We start from the raw sequence: 21,488 nt of genomic DNA, 5'->3' as shown, positions 1-21,488 counted from the left end.
CTTTAAGTCTCAGTTTCCAGCCATTTCTTTTTTCATTCTGCTGTAAATTCTCTTTTCTTGTTGCCTGGACACTGATAATGTTGTCATGCCCGTAGCTAAGCAAATTTCTTTCTTCTATGCTGAAATAGTGAGCCTCAATCTTGCCCTGTGTGCGGGTGATGATTGATTCCACTGCTAAGCTCTTAGCTTTGTGGCAAATTACCCTTAAATTGTGATCTTTGTCTTGAAAAACTTTTTTATTTCTGGCCAGCCATATGCTCCAAACCAATGTTAAAGGAATTGTGTTCCATATCCTCTGAGTTAGATTGCTCTTCTTACCTTTCCAAGGGCAATTTTTCTTCCAACTGAGAGCTGTTTCAGCTATAGTTACCTTTGGTTCCCATGCAACCTCCCCTATTGAGGCCATGTTTTCCCAGCACTTTTTAGCTATTTGACAGTCAAGGAACAAATGTTGCATTGTTTCTTCAGCTTGACAACAGATTGGACACCAGGAGGGTCCCAGTATACCCCTCTTTTTTAAGTTCTCTGCGGTTAGGATCTTACCTTTCAGAAGGAGCCAGAAGAAGAATTTTACTTTGGGAGGGGCTTCCGCTTTCCAAGCCAGTTTCCAATGAGCCCATGTGGCCTGTGGAGAAACGCTTTCACATAGTCGTTGATACCCTGCTTTGACTGTATAGAGAGTTCCTGTAGGATCCCAGCGATAGCCATCTTTAATTCCTCTTTGGACCGGAGCTTTGCTGTGCAATAGATTCTTCAGGGCTAGAAAGCTTGTTTCGAGTTCCCTTGGGTAATCCGGAAAGGACCAGCCTGTCCAAGCTTGAGTTTGATTTCCCCACTGCGTTATTTGAGCTAGACTCCATATTCCTCTGTTATTGAGCCAACTGATAGCTGGGATTGCCTCAATATTGGATCCTATAGAGCTCTGGCCTAATATTCTGTCAGTAGAGATGCTGATGCTGCTGCCTTCCCCGGGAATTTTTGAGATATGTTGGGCCATGAGGGGGATGATTTTCTTGCACAATTTCCAAATGTTAGTGCTGTCCCTGTTGGGAACATTAGTGTCTAACAGTTGGTGCCTAGTACTATTTAGATATTTGGCTTCAAGGACTGTTTTCCACCAAGCTGAGTCCCCTGTAATTAACCTCCAAACCATTTTTGCCCCAAGGGCTAAGTTTAGCAGATGAGGGGATCTTATTCCAAGTCCACCTTTCTCAAGGGGCTGGATGACATTCTTCCAATTGACTAAGTTGAACTTCTTTTTCTCCGTCTTTCCTCCTTGCCAAAGGAAGTGTCTGAGAGCCTTTTCCATTTTGTGATGTAAAGCCATTGGAGCTTGAATCAAAGAGAAGCGGTAGATGGGCAGAGAAATCAGACCTGATTTTAGAAGTACTAAGCGGCCTGCTGGATTCAGCCACATGGATCCCCATTGTTGAATTTTCCTTTTAATTTTGTCAAGAATTCCACTCCAAATTTCGATCTTCAAAGGTCCAATACCGACTGGCATCCCAAGATAATTGAAATGACTCCATTCCTGCTTGTGTGAGACTCCAAGAATGTTTGCAATGTTGTGTATGGTATGAGGCGTTGCATTCCAACCATAGACACAGCTTTTAACTTGATTAACCTTTCCTCCCGAATATTCCATAAATTGGTCAAGAATCTTTTTGAATCGCCTTGCAATGGTGATTGATGCACCACCCATCAAGAGGGTGTCATCTGCAAATTGTGAATGGTTGATGTTTTTTGTACCCTGCTCAAATTGGATGCCCGTGATGAGGCCAACTCTTCGGTTGTAATCCAAGGCTTTGCTAAAGGATTCAGCCATAAGAATAAATAAATACGGGGACAGAGGGCAGCCTTGTCTAAGGCCTCGGGAAGATTGAAAGGCATCACATGGTCTCCCGTTGACCAAGGGGGAAATCCAAGGTTTGGAGATGCAAGCTTTAATCATGCTTATAAAAGAGGCATTGAATCCCATTTTGTGTAAAACTGCAAAAAGAAAGGAATGTCTGACCCTGTCAAATGCATTGGCAAGGTCAAGTTTTAGTACAAAGCCTTTTTCCCCTCGACTTTTGCTAGAGTGTATAGCTTCTTGTACAAGAAGAATGGAGTCTGATATTTGTCGATTGGGCAGAAATCCACCTTGGTTTTCTGAGATTAATGTGGATAGGTGAGGCTTGAGTCTAGTAGATAGGATTTTAGTAATAATTTTGTAAGCAGAATTGCATAGAGATATGGGCCGAAATCTAGAGAAGGTGGAAGGCCTGTTTTCTTTTGGGATAAGAGCAAGGTAGGTTGAGTTGGTGAAGCCCCCCAATTTGCCTTTTCGGAGGGACCAGCGAATCATCTTTAGAAGGTCTTTTTTTATCAGATGCCAATATTCTCTATAAAAGCTTATTGGAAACCCATCGGGACCTGGAGCTTTGTCCGGATGGAGGCTCCAGATTGCTGTTTGTACCTCATCTTCTTCTATTTCTTGCGTGAGCTTACTATTCATTCCTTGTGTGACATCGCGCGTCATGTGCTGGAGTAGGCTTGAATAATCCTCCTCGCTCTTGTCCTCAGATAGTAAATTTTTAAAATGGGTGGTTGCAGCTGCTTTTATGGATTCTTGAGTTTCGTGACTTTTCCCTTCACTGTCTTTGATTTTACTCACAGCGTTTCTTGTCTTCCTGACTGTAGCTTGCTTGTGGAAATATGAGGTATTCTTATCTCCATCACGCAACCACAACTGTCTAGATTTTATCCTCCATTTAATCTCCTCATCTCTGACTGTTTGTCTAAGCTGGGCATACAAACGAATCTCGTCTTCTTTTGCTTGCTGCGTTAGGCCCGACGCCTCTATGTTTTGCTGGACTGTCTCGAGACTTTTTTTTAAGTCTTTTTTGATGATCTCAGGTTCCTGATAGTTATTCTTTGCCCAAGATTTGAGGGCCTGCCGAGTTTGCTTCAGCTTGGATTCCCAAATATAAGCTGGGGAACCCTCCACGTGCTGGGTCCACGCATGCATCACCGCATCTCTGGCTGCAGGGATTCGATTCCAGAGGGGAGAATATCTAAAAGGGAGGGGTCCCATCTGGCCGTGATTGAGCAAAGTGAGAGTGATTGGGTAATGGTCTGAAGCGGAGATGTTGAGGATATCAGACTGACCGGAAGAGAAGGAGGAAAGAAAGGAAATGTTAATGAGGAAGCGGTCAAGCCTTTCCATTATGTTTCCTGCTCCAAGACGCCTGTTGCTCCATGTATATCTTCTGTTCTTAGGCTTTATATCCACTAGATCTTTCTCTTGCATAATATGCTCAAGCTTGCTTCTGAAAGGATCTGAGTTAAAATTTCCTCCTCTTTTCTCATTACTGTGCATGACCAGGTTTAGATCCCCGGCAAGAATGATATTGCTGTCCTGATCTTCTTCTATAGTTGTGTTCAAAGTATTCCAGCAAACTTCCTTTTCCCTGTGATGGTTTGGTGAATAAACATTATAAATTTTAACCTCAGCTCCATTGTCCTTACTTTCCAGTTTAACACTGATCCAGTTCTGATGGATTTTGATGAGGCCGCAGTTCCATCTACTGTTGTCCCACATTGTTAAAATGCCTCCCGATGCTCCTCTGGCTTCACTGGCACATCCACTATATTGTTTTTGTTGGGAAATGAGTCTGTTGATTTCTGACTGTTCTAGCTTTGTCTCTTGAATGAGAATAATTTCAGGCTTTTCACTTTGTATCAGCTCCCTAAGGGCTGCTTTCTTGGAGGGGTGCCCTAATCCCCTGCTATTCCAAGATAGCAGCTTCATCATGATTTACCTGGGATATGGAGAGGTGCCCGCCTCTCTTTGCCTTTATTGTTGTTTTCCTTATCCGAGTGTCCAAGGATGTAGGATTCAATAGGTGTCTGGGATCCCATTGCTATATCTTTCTGAGCATTTTCTTCTCTGTGCTGCTTTGCTGATTTCCTGCCAGGTCCATGCTTTTTTGGGATGTCGCTGGGCGCTCCATGATCCTTTGATGAACTTCTAGTGATTCTTATGGGGTTTGTATCAGGAGAGGGCTGAGAAGATTGAGGGGGAGAGGAGTGAGGCTGCGGATCAGATGAAGTGGGGTCCTGTTCGGGGTCTTCCTCAGAAAGAGAAGCAAAGGGATTGTTTGATGGGGGAATGGAGGGGTCCGAGCGTCGAGGGGGCGAGGAGGGGATGTGAGGATGGGGCTGCTGAGGGGATGAGGGCGGGTGCTGAGGCGGTGAATGAGGATGTGAAGGATGTGGCTGGGAAGGCCCAGGAATTTCAGTTTCTGCTTGCTTCAGGGGGGGGTTCGATTTTTTTCTCTTTACCGTTTCCCACTGTCCTTCTTGCTCTGTTGAATCTACATTTATAAGTTTTGGGCATCTATTAGCAAAATGTCCATATTCGTGACATACCTTGCACTTGAAGGGGATCTGCTCGTAGTCCAGCTGTTGGATATGGCACCAGTCGTCCACTTTCAGTTTGATTGCCTCCGGTAGTCCGCGACCCAGATCAACTTCCACGCATATTCGCGCACAGGCCTGCATGTTATCCTTGGGTTCACTTCGGTCTATGTATTTTCCGACCGCGTTCCCAATAGCTTTGACCGAATCATCTCCCCAGCAGTGAAGAGGAAGATGAGGGAGTCTGACCCAAACAGGAACAACACTTGGGATGTCCAGCTCGGGATCAAAGTCCGGGGTCCATTTGTTGAGGTAGAGACCTCTGGAATCCATGAAGTAAGGTCCGTTTCGAAAGATTAGATCCTTGTCCTCCTTGGTTTCAAAGTGAAAGGTAAAGTATCCTCTGCCACAAAACCTTATAGCTATTTTCCCTTGGATCTTGTCTGCCCAGTTACGCTCCACCCATCTTTGCACAGTTTTGGGTGAGGGCCATAACCCTGTGAATTGGCCGATTAATCCTTTCTCTGCAAGCGAGATGGCTGCCATGCGAGGAATAGTCGGAGGCAAGTGTACTTCCTGTAACACATCTAGTTTCTTTACGAACTTAGTTGCTGTAGGTCTTTGCCTTTGCTGAGGCAACGATTTCACCAGATTGGAAAAGGCCTGTTGCAAATCCGGATCCCCTCCGGGAGGATCCGGAGGATCCATGGGACAGATCTAATGGCAGAGGCGCAGAGGTGCAGTCGCAGAAAGAAGCCAGGGGCCGAGAGCAGGCTCAGGCGCGCGCGCGCAGAGCTGCAGCTAGGTCAGTTTCGTAACATTATAAATAACTTTAATCTAATAACTTTAATATATAAATAAATAAAATTTATAATTATTTATTTTGCTATGAAATCATAATTTTATTTTAATTATAAATTGTCTCTAATAAAAATAAGTATACGCTTTGAATTAAAAGTATAATTCTTAAATTCTATATATGTTTATATCAAAACGCTTTGAATTAAAAGTATAATTCTTAAATTCTATATATGTTTATATCAAAATTGTTTTCAGAATTTCTATCTAAAAAAATATATAAGTATACGCTTTTAATTAAAAGTATAATTCTTAAATTATATATATGTTTATATCAAAATGTTTTTTAGAATTTCTTTAAAAAAATATATAGATAATTTAGATTTAATAATTAAAAATATTTTTTAAAATTATTTTACACTATGTTTACCATGAATCTAATTTTACTTTAAAATTTGAAATTTATATAAATAACATATAAACATTATATATGTTTATATCAAAATGGTTATGAAAATTTCTATTTAAAAAAATATATAGATAATTTAGATTTAATAATTAAAAATATTTTTTAAAAATCATTATGATGATGATGGTTAAGGTCGGTTGAGACCAAACATTGGTCTATCGGACCTAAAGAAACAAATTATTTATTTTGATTTAAGATTTTATTCCTATGCTCAAAAAGTTTGGAGAGAAGCCTCATGAGCTCACTATAATTTTGACATTGTAAAAGGCTAGGAAGGTCAGTATTGTAACAAAGATTGTGACACTGAGATCTAATGTGGTTGTATGTCGGGCACTCTAAGAGTAAGTGGTTTTCATCCTCGATGTTCCTATTCTCACATATATGGCAGATCCTTTCCTATTATACACTATGTTTACCCATAAATCTAATTTCACTTTACAATTTCACCCTTATAAAAATAACATATAAGCGTTATTAATCATTTAATTTATGATGATGATGATGATGATGGTTAACGTCCACTGAGACCAAATTGGTCTATCGGATCTACAATTTTCTTAATTTTTACTTGTCTGGCTCCTCGTCTTTCTTGGCGAGATTGGTGTTGTAGCTTTCTTTCTTTTCTCTACGGTCTTCCAACTTCCTTTGTCTTGCATCTCCTTCATCTCTTCTGGTTCTTGGGACATTGGTGTCTTAGCTTCGCGATCTATTGTGTTCGTTCTTTTGAAAATAGTCGGAGAAGAAGTTTGGTTTAGGAGATCTGCTTTGCTGTTAAATGAAGATTTGTTTTCCGCGGTATTCAAATCCTCATAACTGTTGATTTGTTGGGACGGGCTTTCTCCTTGCTTGTTTTGAGAGTTGTTTCCTTCTTCCTTGATTTCTTGTGACTCATTTTCTCTAGAATATTCTTCTTCTTTGATGACAGTGTAGTGTTCTTTTTGTGCTCCTTCCCACCATGTAGATCTGTGGCGGTTTTTTCTAGCAAAATTTTTCTCAGAGGCTTTTGGGCAATTTTTAGCTAGATGCCCCGTCTCAAAGCACGATCGACATCTGAAGAGGACGCTTTCATAATCAAGCTTCTGGTTCCACACATAGTCTTTACTTGTTAGGTTTATTTCAGCTGGGAATCCAGCGCTGAAATCCATTTCCACACACATGCGTGCATAGGTGGTTCTGGCATATTCCTCTGTTTCTGGGCACCTGCAGTAAAATTTCCCAATTGCATTTCTGATGGCTTTTAGCGAGGAAAGATTCCAGAGATGCAAGGGTAGGCTTGGCAATCTCACCCAAACTGGGGCTGAGGTTATCACTGCTGTAGAGGGATCGAATGATGGGTTCCATGGCCTCATGAATAGGCCTGATTTTTCCCAAAACCAAGGGCCGGAATCTAGAATACATTGTCTGCTTCCAGGATTTTCGAAATCTACTATAAAGAAACCTCTAGCACAGGGGTAGATATTAATTTCATCAGAAATGATAGGCTTCCATACCTCCGAGATCCAATTGTGGAGTGCTATGAGCCGCGGCCAAAAACCATTGAACCGGCAAATTAGGGCACTTTCGGAGAACTTCAAAGCTTCATCGAGTGAGTCCTGGACCACTTGGATAGTGGGAGCTGGGGCTTCACTCACGATATGGGCAGGAGATTGCCCTCCAGAGGCGGATGAGCCACCAATTATTTTTGCGAAGCTCGGAGCCATATTTTACTTGCTCGTAGAACCCAGCCGCAGACAAATAAGACAGAAGATAAGATTAGATCTAGATCTGACCGCAGAAATTAGCCACCTAGATCTAGCCTCAGATCTAAAACCTAGCCGTGAAATAAACTGTAAAAGCATTATTTATCATTTTAATTTATATAAATATATATAAACATGTATTAATCATTTAATTCATATAAATATAATACTGAATGTTTACTACTAAATTAAAAAATATATAAATAAACGATAAAAAGACACTTAGGGATTGCAAATTAAAAACTTATTTAATTACGGATTTTTACATTTCCTCTCAACTGAACGAATTACAAATGGGATGTTTCTCACACGGTACATAATAAAAACACCTGCCCTTCTCAGGGTTACAGCGATGCCGAAATCAATCCACAATCACACATAGAACAGACCAACAGAAATCTTCCATTTCGCCGCTGCAGGGTTTCATTCTCAAGTACAGCGGCCAAGATTCTGGTTCGTAACTCTATTGCTTTACCCAGTTTTTGCAGTTATAGACAGAGCAGTACGCTTGCAAACAAGTAGTGATCAAAAGTATCGCTGCAGCTACAAGAGAGAGGAATTTCCACGAGCTGAAAACATGATTATTCACAAACTCTACCGCCAGAACCTTCCATTTTCTACTATAATATTCATTTAAATCTTTTATTACTTTGTCCAAATATCCAGCAACTTTTGGACGAACGCACTTACCCATGCTGTTCCATAGGCTGGCAACTTCTCCGTCACTTTTGAGGTGGTTACAAATAATCCTGCTCTCTCTCAGGAATTTCACATCTTTTACTCCGTCGATCATACCATTCATGAAATCAGTATATCGCCGCAAAACAAGCGCACCAGGCGCAGCAGAAGCTTCGAATGCCACCAGATTTCTCAAGATTACCTATGTGTTACTGTCTAACTTTACTCTGGGGAGGTAAAGCGTGGCCGTTTTCTCGTCAAATTGTATTGTGCCGAGATTGCCATCTGAAGGAGAGAATTTGACTCCCGCAAAACGTAAATCAGCCACAGAAGGAATATTCAATTCGTGTGGAGAGGGCTGTATGATCTTAACAGACGATTCTTCGCCGGTTGTGACTCCATCATTTTCGAGCCTTTTAAACGTACTCAGAATAAGAAGAAAGGGCATCTTCATCACAAATTGCGAAGGCTTCGAGTTCAGCGCTCGCCGAAGTAACATCGTGAGAAATCGAGCGAAGCCAACGTTCATAGAAGAGAGAGTTTGCCAGAGCATGCTGAAGGCATCCTTAACGGTTGAACTGACAGCTGGATCAGGCGAATCATCTTTTTCCTCAATTAGAGTTGGAGCCACGGCTGACATGTCCGCTGGATAAGGAGCATCCTTTCCTTCATCAAATCCAATTGGAATTTGATTGTCTGTACAAGGCACAATGCAGTAGTACAACACCTCCAACATGTGTCGCCTTTCGTTGATACGGAGATTTCCACTCTCTGGCAGCTTGAAACTCAAAGGCGATAGTTCTTGGACCATTAGACACAATAGCTTGGAGAGCCTCTGCTCTGCATTGGTTTCACAACCCAACTCCAACTCCAAAAGCTTTAACATTATGAAAAGTGGCATCTGATTTTCGAGCATCATCAAATCTCTGAGAATAGAGTTGTAGAAGGCACTGGTGCCAGTCAAATCTAAGACACGGCCCAGTGATTTTACTTCCAAGTGGAAGCTTTGGTCGGCGTGTCTGACATAAAACTGCAAACAATGAAAAAGGAAGACGGCATCCAGAGCCATGACCCACGCCAAGGTCTCTTCTTTATAGTCGATGAACTTGTGGTAGCAGCTCCGGACATGCCAATCATATTTTTTAAATTCCTCCACAATGACCGACTGAAACTTTGCTAGACCCTTCATTTTTTTCTCAAATCTGCAAGCAGTTGCCAATTTGTAGTGGTCCATATCATGGAGCTCAGATCTCCAGTGGTGAGAGGGACCGATGGAAACCATTTGAGGAATGTAGGCTTCTGGCCTGTCTGCCAATAACTCTTTTGGCACATTAAACACGGAGACATAAAACCCCTTCACATTCTCCTCCTCTTCTTCTTGAAGAGCGTCAAGAGCTTGCTTAATTTGAATAACCCAACTATCCTCATCGATCTTCGTCTTCTGAATAACCCAACTATCCTCGTTTATCTTCATTTGAGCAGCATCAGTGTTGGATTCCATTTTTTCGGGTCAGAGAAAAGTAGCCACAGAAAAAATAGTGGAGCAAAATTTCGAAATGTATCTGCCAGAGTTGAGAGACTTTGCAGCCTTATATCGAATTCAGTGGGCTGAGGTCGTGGGTCCTAAGCCATTCCTATCCACAGGTTTTTGAATTTCGTACATTGTAATCCGTTGTTTCATTCAGACAAATAAACGCCAGCGTTGTGTTATTTCACATTTGTTTCTCCCGCTTACCATTCTGGTAAAGAATTCACTTAAAATAAGTAAAATCAACGGTCAGGATTTTCTGAAGGTTGGATTCACTTACTAAAAGAATAACTTATTAGAATATATTATTCTTCACTATCAAAATATATTTTTTTAGTTTGGGTCAAAGATAAAAAATGCACGATTGATCATGCCACTCCAAGGTTTCCCATTTGTTGGAAACCAAACTTAAGCCAATGAAAGAAAGCTAGCACGTGTTTATCATTGGATCATGATAAAGAGAAAAATTTGAAACAAACTATATTTTTCCAAATTCCACCCAAAATCACCGAAAGTTAATAATTACGCAAACGCTTTATGTACTAAATTTCTCGTCTCATGAACACTTCGTAATTTTCAATGTTTTTGCGCATATGGTGGTAGACCGTGACCCTACGTTCAAAGGTAAGTTGGAGACCGTGATTCTGCGTTGTGTTTAAAGGCATATAGTGTATGTGGGAAATTCTTATTTTATAGATCATAGAAAAGTAAATGTTGCTTGTCTGACATGTAAGGTAGATAGTTTTCGTCCTTTCTCTCTAGGTTGTTATCTCGATTCGCGTGCTGTCACTGAGAGAGCGAAAACTATCTACCTTGCATTTCAAGCAGCATTTATTTTTTTATGACCTATGAAATAAGAGTTTCTGTGCATCAAATTTGTTGGCCTTATTTGCGTACCTAATTAGCGCGTCGTTATCTTCGTTATCTCATTATGTTGACTCAACACTAGCAATGTACAATTTGTACACCTTCCGTGACGAGCCACGTGTTTAGTGTTTTTTATTAAACATTATAAATATGAGATAGACTTTTGTATTTGCTCATTTTTTATGCACATAAAATAACACCCTTTCTATTTGCCAATCAGAATACTGGGTCTTTAATCGATTATCTCAATTAACTAAATTAAAACGTTATATAAGGAGAGGAATTTAAATAAAATATCTTATGATATTATCTAAATTATTATATATTTAATTGCTAAATTTATGAAGGTATATATGTTCTAACCCCTTTTTATTTTGAACATACGACTTCTTAGAAGGAAACACATGCTCTTAATCATTAGGCCCATTCAAGGTGTATCCTTATCCAATTGCATAATTTTTCTTTTTGTTGGTAAAAACACTCATTATATTATCATAGCATAAGTGTCAACAAAATACATCATCACTGCAACAAAATATAACGTCACAGACTTAAGAGTTGGCACAAGCCTTGCTCTAAACAGTAGGAAGCCTGAAGAGAAGCCAAGACAGCTGGTGTCTTTGGTTATTGCCGACACAAAAATAACAAAATTACATTTCTCAGAATTACAGATTAAGGAAGGGGATTGGGAAGAAATGTAGGAGGTGCAACAAAGAGAGCAACACGTTCAAGTATATGGTAATCAATGTGTTCCACCTGTTTCTCCAGGGTGCAGAGATGGTCATTTGTGCATCAGAGCCGATGTCGAAGAGCTTCCACGGAGTCCAAGGTCTAATTCTACATATGTTGGAGGTCATTGATATAAGCAACCAATTCGTTCCTGTCCTCATACCTTTGCTCCCTCATTGTATCAATGTTGATTTGTATGTTATTCAGTTGGGCCGTGATGGACTCCAAGGTTACCAAAGCTTCTACGTGATACGAGGAGCAGGCTGGAGACAGGGCCATATCCGCAGCAGAGTGGCGGCTCTCAGTCGACTCAGAGTTTGAGCTAGGCTCTCCATGTTGTTGCCGTTCATCCATACATGGGCCAACACCCCCTAGCAAGCATGCCCTCGCTGTCGAGGCATGCTACCAACACCACCACCACTGATCGTACCGCCACGGGAAGCGTACTACCTGACTAGAGAAACACACCACGAAATACTGAATTGGCAATACTAAAATAAAACTCCGTTGGACAATGTTATCCAATTAGGAAAGAGCCCGTAGTCCTGAGCACCAACAACGTAACCACAGGTAGCCAAGAAGTATGAAGGAACGCCACGAGTCCTAGAGTCAGCAAAGTTCATACAACCCCAGAGATGGCACATGAAGTCACTCTCCTCAACATATTGACGATCTAGTGAAGCTTCCTTGAACCAAAGATAGAGTCGGACTAAGGAAAAATCGGTGTCCGCTCGCAACCCACGTAATCCAAGCCCGAAACCAAATAACTCATCACGTCGGACAATGAAATCTTCCCCCAAATCCCATGGCCATACTTGATGCAGGTGCCAATTCCCCTCCCAACTGCATTTAATGGTCTCGTCCTGTTCTGCTACCCCAAGCCACACCCTAAGCCACGACGCAAACAAACCACACCTCGTTCTCTCTCGGCACTCTCTCCTCATCGCCCAACGTCTTGAAATGACCTCCTGCATGTCCCTCTGCGGTATTAAACTCATCTCGCAGGGAGCGGGGTATGAGTTCCAAAGGCTATTCATTGCATATGTGTGGCGCATGTAGGCCCCTCTGGCTCCATGATCCAAGGCACCACCAACTGACCCCTAAATGATCATCCCCAAAGATATGCAATTACGTAATTATACATGTAAAAGACTTTAAATTAAATCTTTTTCTAATCAATATAATAATAATTTTCCCATTAAATTTAAATTCTAAAACAATACTACTTTATTTATAAAAAAAAATACTTAACTTTATGAAACAAGATATTGATAAATAATTTTGAAAATTATTAATATATTTAAAATTATAATTTTAAAACAATTATAATTTACAAACTGTAATTAAAAACAATTTTTTTTAAATAGTAACATTATAACATTATAATATAATAAATAAAATTATATCAAAAATATTTAATAAATTATTATATATCTTTAGAATTAAATTAAATTAAATTAAATTAAATAATATTAATTTAAATTTAAATATTTATATATAATGTGCTATCTTAAAATTTATTTGATTTAGATAAACAAAAATATATAACATGTAAAGAATTCCTTCGACCTTTTGAATGAATAAATAATTTTATTCCCAAATGCAGTGGCATTATACCTTCATTTGAACTCTTTTACCCAAATGCAGATGTAATAGTATAGCGACATGCAATAACATTATACTTCAATTTAAATTTCCCTGCACAAATGAATATTATTTTCTTTCGAACAATTATATATATATAAACAAATATTCCTTTAGTTAATTAAGATTTAAAAAATAGAATATATTATTAAAATTTTAAATACAAATTAATTTTGAAAAAGCGTATTCATATTGAGAAAGTTCAGGACTTTTTCTCAACTAAACACGGCTAAACCCAGAACGACTCGAGAGAAAAACTCTGAACGTGCCATGGATTTCAAATTCTCTAATGAACTTGGTATTCAGATTCGATATTATTGATTGCTTCACTCTCGTTAACAATGTTGGGGAAGCAAATAAGACCAAATAATGGCTATGCTTGGGAGAGAGACCCCAAACGCTCCATGTATTTCAAATTCGCTAGTAAACTTGGTATTAAGACTAAGTTTCATTGACAATGTTGGGGAGGAAATATTTTAAGGTAAGTGGCATTAGTATTCTGGTTTTTCTTTTTTCTCAAATAATTACCCTTGTGAACGTTTATTTATATTTTTTTTAACATGTTATGGTAATGATAATAAATTAATGGTTATCATTACAAATTAATAAAATTTTATATTTTTAGTTCATGAAAATTAAACATAAATTTTAATATAATTATGAAAATTTCTAACTCAATGGAATATAAAAAATTATTTTAATTTTAATATAATTATGAAAATTTCTAACTCAATGGAATATAAAAAATTATTTTAAAGATAGTAATTTTGGTGAATTTAGTTAGTTTATTATAAAATATTTTTTATTTTTATTTTTTTAATATTTATATTTTTAGAGATTTTGCATTGTTTTTATAAATATTTGGGCTTTTATAAAGTGAAATAATTTTAAGTTATAAAATTTTGGTAAATTATTTTTAGAAAATTAGAAATTGATTTTTTCTTTTTTTGGAAAAATACATGAAAAGTAAGTCTATTTGCTAAATTTAACCCTTGCAATTTTCTCTACCCTAAAGAAATACCTCAACATCTATGAATCAAAATACTAAACCGTAATACTACGGATTCAGAAAGAGAACCCTTCTCCTTCCCTTCTTTGCTTTGGTAGCCAAAGCGCAATTTTCTTCATCAGATGCCTTTGATGAAGATCCGTCCCTGGTATTCCGCCTGATCTCCTCTTGCACAAGATCCGACCAAAGTCTCTCCCATCCTGGAAATTTCTCCCGACCATTGACAGAGTCCTGATAGGAATGCCAACTCTTCGAAGGACCAAGGAGAGCCAAACTCATCAAGTCCTCATCATCGACAGTCACCCCCACACTTCCCAACTCATCCCAGCATTGGGTAAACTTCGTGAGATACTTGGGCATACTATCTCCATTCTCAGACTTAATGTTTCTGAGTTTATCCTTGAGCGCCAACTTCCTCTGGTCGCTCTTGCTTTGGAATAGATCTGTCAACGCTTTCCACATCAAGTATGGAGAAGCCTCTCCATGCAGGCTGGATACAATGCGATCCTTCACGCCCTCCAACAGAATCCTTCGACACTTTGTTGTCTTCTTTTGCCAAACCTCAATGTGAGCAGCATCAGTAGGCTTTGGGACCTCAGCCTCTATGAACTCCTTCAACCCATTGTCATCTAACACCGCCTCCATCCTGTCTCTCCATGCAATATAATTCGAGCTGCCCTCAAGAGGATACTCCAATCGCAATCCGTTGAAAAACATTTCAACTTTGACACCAAGAAAACACTGCTGCAAATTCAAATTCCGCCAGCTCAAAACTCAACCGCTTCTGATCTAAAATTCGTGAGAACAAAGTATTTCTTGTACAGAGATTGACTGTATGGACTTTTACCCGATATCTCACCTTCCAAAAGAAGGATGAATCCAGAGGCTACCTGGCCCAATTACAGACTCCGCCTGAAGAAATAAAATGTAATCACTTTCTGAATAATAGATCTGATGATCAACTTCGCTCTGATACCATGTAGAAATTTTGAATAATATGACACTTATTCACAGAGATTATCCTGATTACACACTATTACAGAATGCATGCATAATACATAACCTCCTCTACGTTGATCATCAATTTTGCAGAATTAAAAACAATAAAACATCAATCGCATGCGCACATTAACACTGTATGTAATCGAGGAAATCATACAGGTGAAAACCCCCAACTATCTGTATATTATATTGATTCAGAACATGTAACAATACATAGTACAATACTCCTCGCAAGTACTCAGTACTATCTCCACCTGTTACACACAAAACTAGCTCAGATCTGAATCAATCACAGGTTCAAATCTCCTCCGCTGCTTGCCTGCATCCACTCCGAAATCCTGCATGATAATGGATGAGAATGGCTGATCCAAGCTCGTATTTCCCTTGGTTGAACCAAGCAATCCCCATTGGCAATACTCAATCCATTGATTGTGCAAATCTCATGCACAACTATAGTCACAACTGACAGGTGTCTTGCCCTTTCACTCACCTCTAACACTTGTCTCCACTGAATTGTCCATGCACTGAGTTAACTGATGTATTCTTTAGTTGATTTATGATTTAATAATTAGTGAATTAATTAATAATTAATTCACATCACTCATCACTAGTGTATTATGCAATTAGACTAAATACAACTAGTTGAACTAAGTCAAACTGAACACAACTCCATCAACTCCACCAAACTCAATCACTTGAGTTCTAACTGAAGTCCATCATGCAATAGCTCAACTGACCCATAAGAAAAGCATATTTCCTTCTGGTAGTTGCATGTGCCACATCCATAGCTGGAACTGAAGTGCTCCAAGAGGATAAGTTAATGTTTATAGTCCAAATATTATTAAGAGCTAATAATATTCGACTGTTCTATTTTTAGCCTCGCAGTCTAAAAATAGACTCCACCCATATGTCTAAAAATAGAAGTCCATCTATTTTTACCAACATGACCAATCATCCATAAACAACATCCTACAACTCATAGACCATGATCCCTATGTATAAAAATAGACATAGTCTAAAAATAGACTTTGCGCCAAAAATAGCCTATGGGCCCACTTAGTGAAGATGACTCCTTTCCATTAAGCTCCATCATCTTGTTGCATTTTCAACACCCTTCTCTCCAATATGTCCAAGCCTTTGATGCCACAACATTATCTTCTCTCCAGAGACCACTAGATTTTCTGCTCCACTTTCAAGAACCATGGAACTGTTGCACCCATCAACAACAGTGCTACCTTGCAGCTTGTACAGAGTTCCAATTCGAACTCCCCACATCAATACCAGTTCCCCCCGAACCATATTGAAGGTATCCTTCTCGAACACTGTTTTTACACCTGCATCATCAAGCTTGCTTACAGAAATCAGGTTTCTGGCTAATGTTGGAATATGGAGAACACTCGGAAGTGTTCTAACCCTTCCACCTTGCAACTTCAACTTTACTTTTCCGCAACCAATGATTCTAGCCTTCCTGTCATCACCCAAGAAGACATCACCACCTTCATATTTCTCATACTCGCAGAACCACTCTCTATGGGAAGTGAAGTGAAAGGATGCACCTAAGTCAATCAACCATGCCTCATGATCTACATGTGTATTTGAAGAAGCCAAGTACACATACCCACCTTCATTTGAGGTGGTTTTTGCCTCTGTAGAAGGAGCATCATCAGATCCCTTTCCTTTATCAGGAGATTTAGATTTACAATCCCTTTTGTAGTTCCCTTCCTTTCCGTATTTCCAGCACACCACCTTTATAGGTTTTCCTAGAGATTTAGATCTACCTCTAGATTTAGATCTCCCACTCGATGACTTATTTTTATTTCTATTCTGGGACCGTCTTTGTACAGACAATGCATCACCATTTTGGCTCTCCATATTTTTCTGTCTCATCTCCTTCGTCAGTAAGGATGAGACTATTTCATCAAACTGCGACACAGTTGCATTGCTACCTATTGCAATAACTAGACTATACCACGAATCTGGTAGGGAACACAACATGATGCACTTATCTTCATCTGAAATTTTAATATCAACAAATAATAATTGAATTACCACAGTATTAAATGTGTTCAGATGTTCTATCACCAAGTCTCCATCTTTCATCCTCAGGTTATACAACGTTTTCCATAGGAACAATTTATTCACCAGAGACATAGATTGGTACAAAGTCCCTAACTTGTCCCATAAAGCGTTTGTCATAGCTTTCCCTGATACATTCAGCAATATTGAATCCAAGACACACAATCCTATTGTGCTCTTAGCCTTCCGATCCAACACCTTCCATTCTTCATCGGATAGTCCTATTGGTTTAGTACCTGGATCTACCACAATCCACTAATCTTTATCAACCAATAAATCATCCATCTTGAGTTTCCATAACTCAAAACTCTAACCATTAAATTTCTCGATCTCTATCTTTCCACTGCTCACCATATTCTTTCACCACAAGAATCGATCCCACAGATCTCCCACTGAACAGGGTCTACCACAGGCCCAAGCGAAAACCCTCAGCAAAAAAGGCATCCCCTTGAAGCCAAAACAACTCTGATACCAAATGTAGGTTTTAACCCCATACAGAAATTACCTGCATACGAATTCTAAAACACAAAAAATAAACAATGCGAGAGCATAACACATAAACACATATACACAAAGACCTTCCCCTAGATCCCAAAGCCGAGACTACTAGCTTGGTTTTTCATTATGTTCCTTTCAATGCTACAATATATATTTATACATGCGAAGCATCCAATACCATGGACCGAAAACCATCACGTCCAAAACCATGGACCGAAAACCATCACATCCAAAACCATGTGTGAAAAATCATGCACAAAATCATAGGTAGGTCCACCCAACCTAATATAGGGTCCAAAAACAAAATTTTCCGGGGCGCTGCCCCATACCCCATAGGGTGGGGTTACCTGCACCCCTCAAACCCCCTGTGACTCACCCCACTAGACAATCGGTGCAACAAATGGGGTGCTCCGCCCCCCTTCTAACCCCCCAGTTAACTACGTGGGTTAGTTGTGGAAAGAATATAACACAACCCAACATAATATTTGTTAGAGTTTCCCTCGTCTTCAGTTCATAAGGTTCTTCATGTATATTGTTTAAAATGGATTTAAAAAAAAAACTAGGCCAACAAATAAAACTTCTAGAATTAAATGAGAATGGAAGTTGATTCTTGAATTACAAAAGATATAGATCAACATTATCTATATATTTGGATTAGAATGAGAACAAAAAACCTTATAAAGTGGAATAATATGCCTGTAGAGTAAGCTTCATCAGAAAATGAGATGTTTTGAAGAAACATCCTTAATTCAAAGCTTTGAGGAAAATATTTTTTAAAAGGTAGAGGTTATGTTAAGGCCCTATTAGCATTCATTATAAATTTATTTGTTATATTAGTAGGGCACCCTGAACATTTTATTTTACCATTTCATTATAGTTATACCCTTTATCTCTTATATATACCATGGAGCCTCGGTCTTTGGATGAGCATATCTTCTCTTCTAGACTGCATTAATATATATTAATTGAATTTATCATTTTCAAGGTGCTTTGATGAGAGAGTGTGAAAGAGAGAACAAGTGAGTGAGTGTGATATGGGTGGGAAGAAATTGGATAAGAAGGTATGGAGAAATAAAGAAAGGGAGGAAGGTAGGGGGAGAGAGGGAGTTACACGATGGGGGAGAGAGAAAGGGATGAGGGTGGTATAGAGAGGGGGTGGTGAGGGAGTGGGGCATATATGAAAATACATAAAGGGAGAGATATAGAGGAAGATAAATGGTGTGGAAAGAGAAGGACACAAGGGGAGAGAGAGTGGTTGAGTGTAAAGAGGGAAAGGGTGGGAGAGAAACAGGAAATATGGGGAGAGAGACAAGGTGAGAGAGAGAGAGAGAGAGAGAGAGAGAGAGAGAGAGAGTGTGTGTGTGAAGGGGTGGGGAGGGAATTAGGTAGAAGGGAAGAGATAAAGGGAGTGAAGAAGGGAGGGAGAGTGGTAGAGTGTGAGAGAGGGAAGTAGGAAAAATGGGAGAAGGTGAGACAAAATATAGTTAGGATAGAGAGAGTTATGGGGTTTTGAGTGATAAATGGAGTGATAGGGAGAGAAAGGGGGGGGGGGAAATAGAGAGAGGTTAAGGGCGTTGTGGGATATAGTGGGTGGTAAGGAGAGAGAAAGAGAACAAAGGGAGAGGGGGTGAGGGGTATAAAGAGAGACATAAATTGAAGGAAGGAGAGACAAAGGGAGGTAGAGATAGTGTGACATTTGGGTATGGAGTGAGGAAGATATTGAGGGAGGGAGGGAGAGGGAGAAAGAAACAAAGGGAGGGGGAGTAATAATTATGGATAGAGTGAATGGGATTGAGATATACAAATATGGACAGAGAGTGAGAGGTAAATAGAAATAGAAGGGGAGATAACATGGGAGTGGGGTAGGGCGATATAGAGAGAGAGAAAGAGAGAGAGAGGTAAAGAGATATAGAAGGGTTGAGAGATTGAAAGTGTGGAGATGGAAAGCAAGTGAGAAAGCACACACCAAGGAGAGAGGAGGGGTAGAAGGAAAGAGGGGAGAGAGAGTTAGGGTTTTCCCATTAGGAATGTGTATGCATTCCTATATGGAAAAATATTTTTTTCACAATAGGAACACGCACATGTTCTTATTGGGTAAATGTTTTTCTTAATAGGGACATGAAAAAGAGATTTTTTACCTAGAAAAAAAATGCACACATTACTAAAGCACAAAAATTATTATAATTTTTTTTTTTGGGGGCATAAGTGAAAAATTTAATATACATATTTGTTGAGTTGGTTTCTTCAAATATAGAATCAATATGACAAAATTGGTCATTTAGGCAGCAAATGCATTAGAATTTTTATTTTTCTTGTATTTCCATTTTTATGTTATCTTTATATTAATATTGTTTATATATATATAGACATATGAGGAAGCTTAAATTGCATACGTCTTTTATTAATAGTATAAAAAAAAATCCCTTAAAAGCAAAACCACAATCTGATTAAAAATATGTTTGATAATTTCAAGGATATCATTTCTTCTCAGTTCTAAAATGATATAAAATTAAAATTCTAATGATTTAAAAATAATTGTGCACAAAAACCATTTTACATTTACAATTTTGTAAGTTTTCCTAGTAAAGTTTTGTCATTTACATATTGGAAGTTCTGTCATTTACATATTGGGAGTAAGCAATAATGTAAATATATGCCTTCTATTCCTTTTTTCTTCATTTCATATTTTTATATTATAATATATGCCTTCTATTCATATTTTCTTCATTTCATATTTTTATATTATATTCGAATTTATCATAGAAACCCCTTGAATCACCTCTCTAATTTTTCAAATTATTGGTTTTCCATGTTTGCGGGGAATAATGTGTCCTTAGAGATCATTATTAATTTCCATTTACCCATGTGTTTATTTTTTGTGACTAGTGGCTACGTTCCATTTCTAAACTCAAAAAGGGAGGCTGCGAGGCAACAAGTCCCTGCACTGAGAATCGAACTAGATGCTGAGAAAGTGCCACTCCTACATGCTAGCTTTCTTCTGACTCAGTGTATATTAGATATCTTCGATCTTGGATAACCATCAAATGGATCAGCCTTAGATACTGTTCCATTGATCATCCTGCAAAACATAGCTGGCCTTGCCACAGTTGCTTCCTGAGCAGATTTAAGTGCCTGGATTGAGTAGGTTCAGCCTAAGAATGCACTTGAGAATGCACCTGCATTGAGTAGGTTCAACAAGTCACTAAAAAAATATATTCTGTGAAACTGAATTGGGAACACTTTTGCAGAGAAAGTGAATATTGACTGAACTAGATGCTGAGAAGGTGCCACTCCTGCATGCTAGCTTCTGACTCAGTGTATATTAGATATCTTAGATCTTGGACCTACTGACTAAGGAGGTAGTGCATGTTTTTTGGGACCTATTGGACAGAGGAGGGTGATATGCAACGAAGCTTGTAGAGCCACAATCAACAAGAAAGTCATCAAAAGGCAAAAGCCAATGCACAGTTTTTGTTATGAAACTAGCTCAAGAAAAGATAGAAAAGATAGATCAACGCCTTAGAATTTAGCCTCTTCGAGGGGGAAACCTCCTTTACATTACATAAATGAACAATTCTTGGATGATACAAATGACAAAACCTCCTTTCTGTATATAGGAGTCTAAGGAGTCACAATATAATCCAGCCGACCTAACAATAATAATATAAAGCCACAAAAATAACAATAGAGGGATTCTATGGGGCACAGTAATAACAATATGGGGGCAATAGGGGCACAACAATATTAATAAGGGGTATAACTACAATAGTAATGGGGTAATCACTAGTATTATAGGGACCCAACATGCCCCTCTCCTTCAAAAAAGTGTTGTCCTCAACGCTTGAGTAGTTCTGGATACTTCTGCATAAAGTTCTCATCCTCCCATGTGGAATCTTCAACGGATAAGTTCTTCCACTTGATAAGATACTCTGAAATTGAATGATTTCGTAGCTGTCGAGTTCTTGTTTCTGTGACTGCTTCCGGTTCCAATATAATTTTTCCTTCCTCGTCAAGTTCTGGCAATATTGTTTGAACTGGGAGCTTGTCGCC

General features: G+C 38.9%; 1 protein-coding gene across 1 annotated transcript; it reads right to left on the bottom strand.

Annotated features, from left to right (window-relative positions):
• Positions 1-7,870: 7,870 nt before the first annotated feature.
• On the bottom strand, positions 7,871-9,586 carry LOC149193511 (putative UPF0481 protein At3g02645). The gene is made up of 2 exons (XM_089407339.1): positions 8,299-9,586; positions 7,871-8,256 (listed from the first exon to the last, which is right to left on the bottom strand). The coding sequence occupies exons 1-2, from the start codon at positions 9,584-9,586 to the stop codon at positions 7,871-7,873; spliced, it is 1,674 nt and encodes a 557-aa protein (XP_089263465.1).
• Positions 9,587-21,488: the final 11,902 nt, after the last annotated feature.

Source organism: Pinus tabuliformis, chromosome 2_2, assembly GCF_031772625.1.
Source record: "Pinus tabuliformis cultivar Carrire ecotype Pingquan chromosome 2_2, CPIR1, whole genome shotgun sequence".
Lineage (NCBI taxonomy): Eukaryota > Viridiplantae > Streptophyta > Pinopsida > Pinales > Pinaceae > Pinus > Pinus tabuliformis.
This window is presented reverse-complemented; position numbering and strand designations above follow the sequence as displayed.

Excerpts from the sequence above, each read along its gene's own strand:
- LOC149193511 (XM_089407339.1), bottom strand. The coding sequence starts at position 9,586 with ATGGAATCCAACACTGATGCTGCTCAAATGAAGATAAACGAGGATAGT. Across the intron at positions 8,257-8,298 it reads CCCCAGAGTAAAGTTAGACA|CTTCTGCTGCGCCTGGTGCG; the intron begins GTAACACATAGG and ends TGGCATTCGAAG.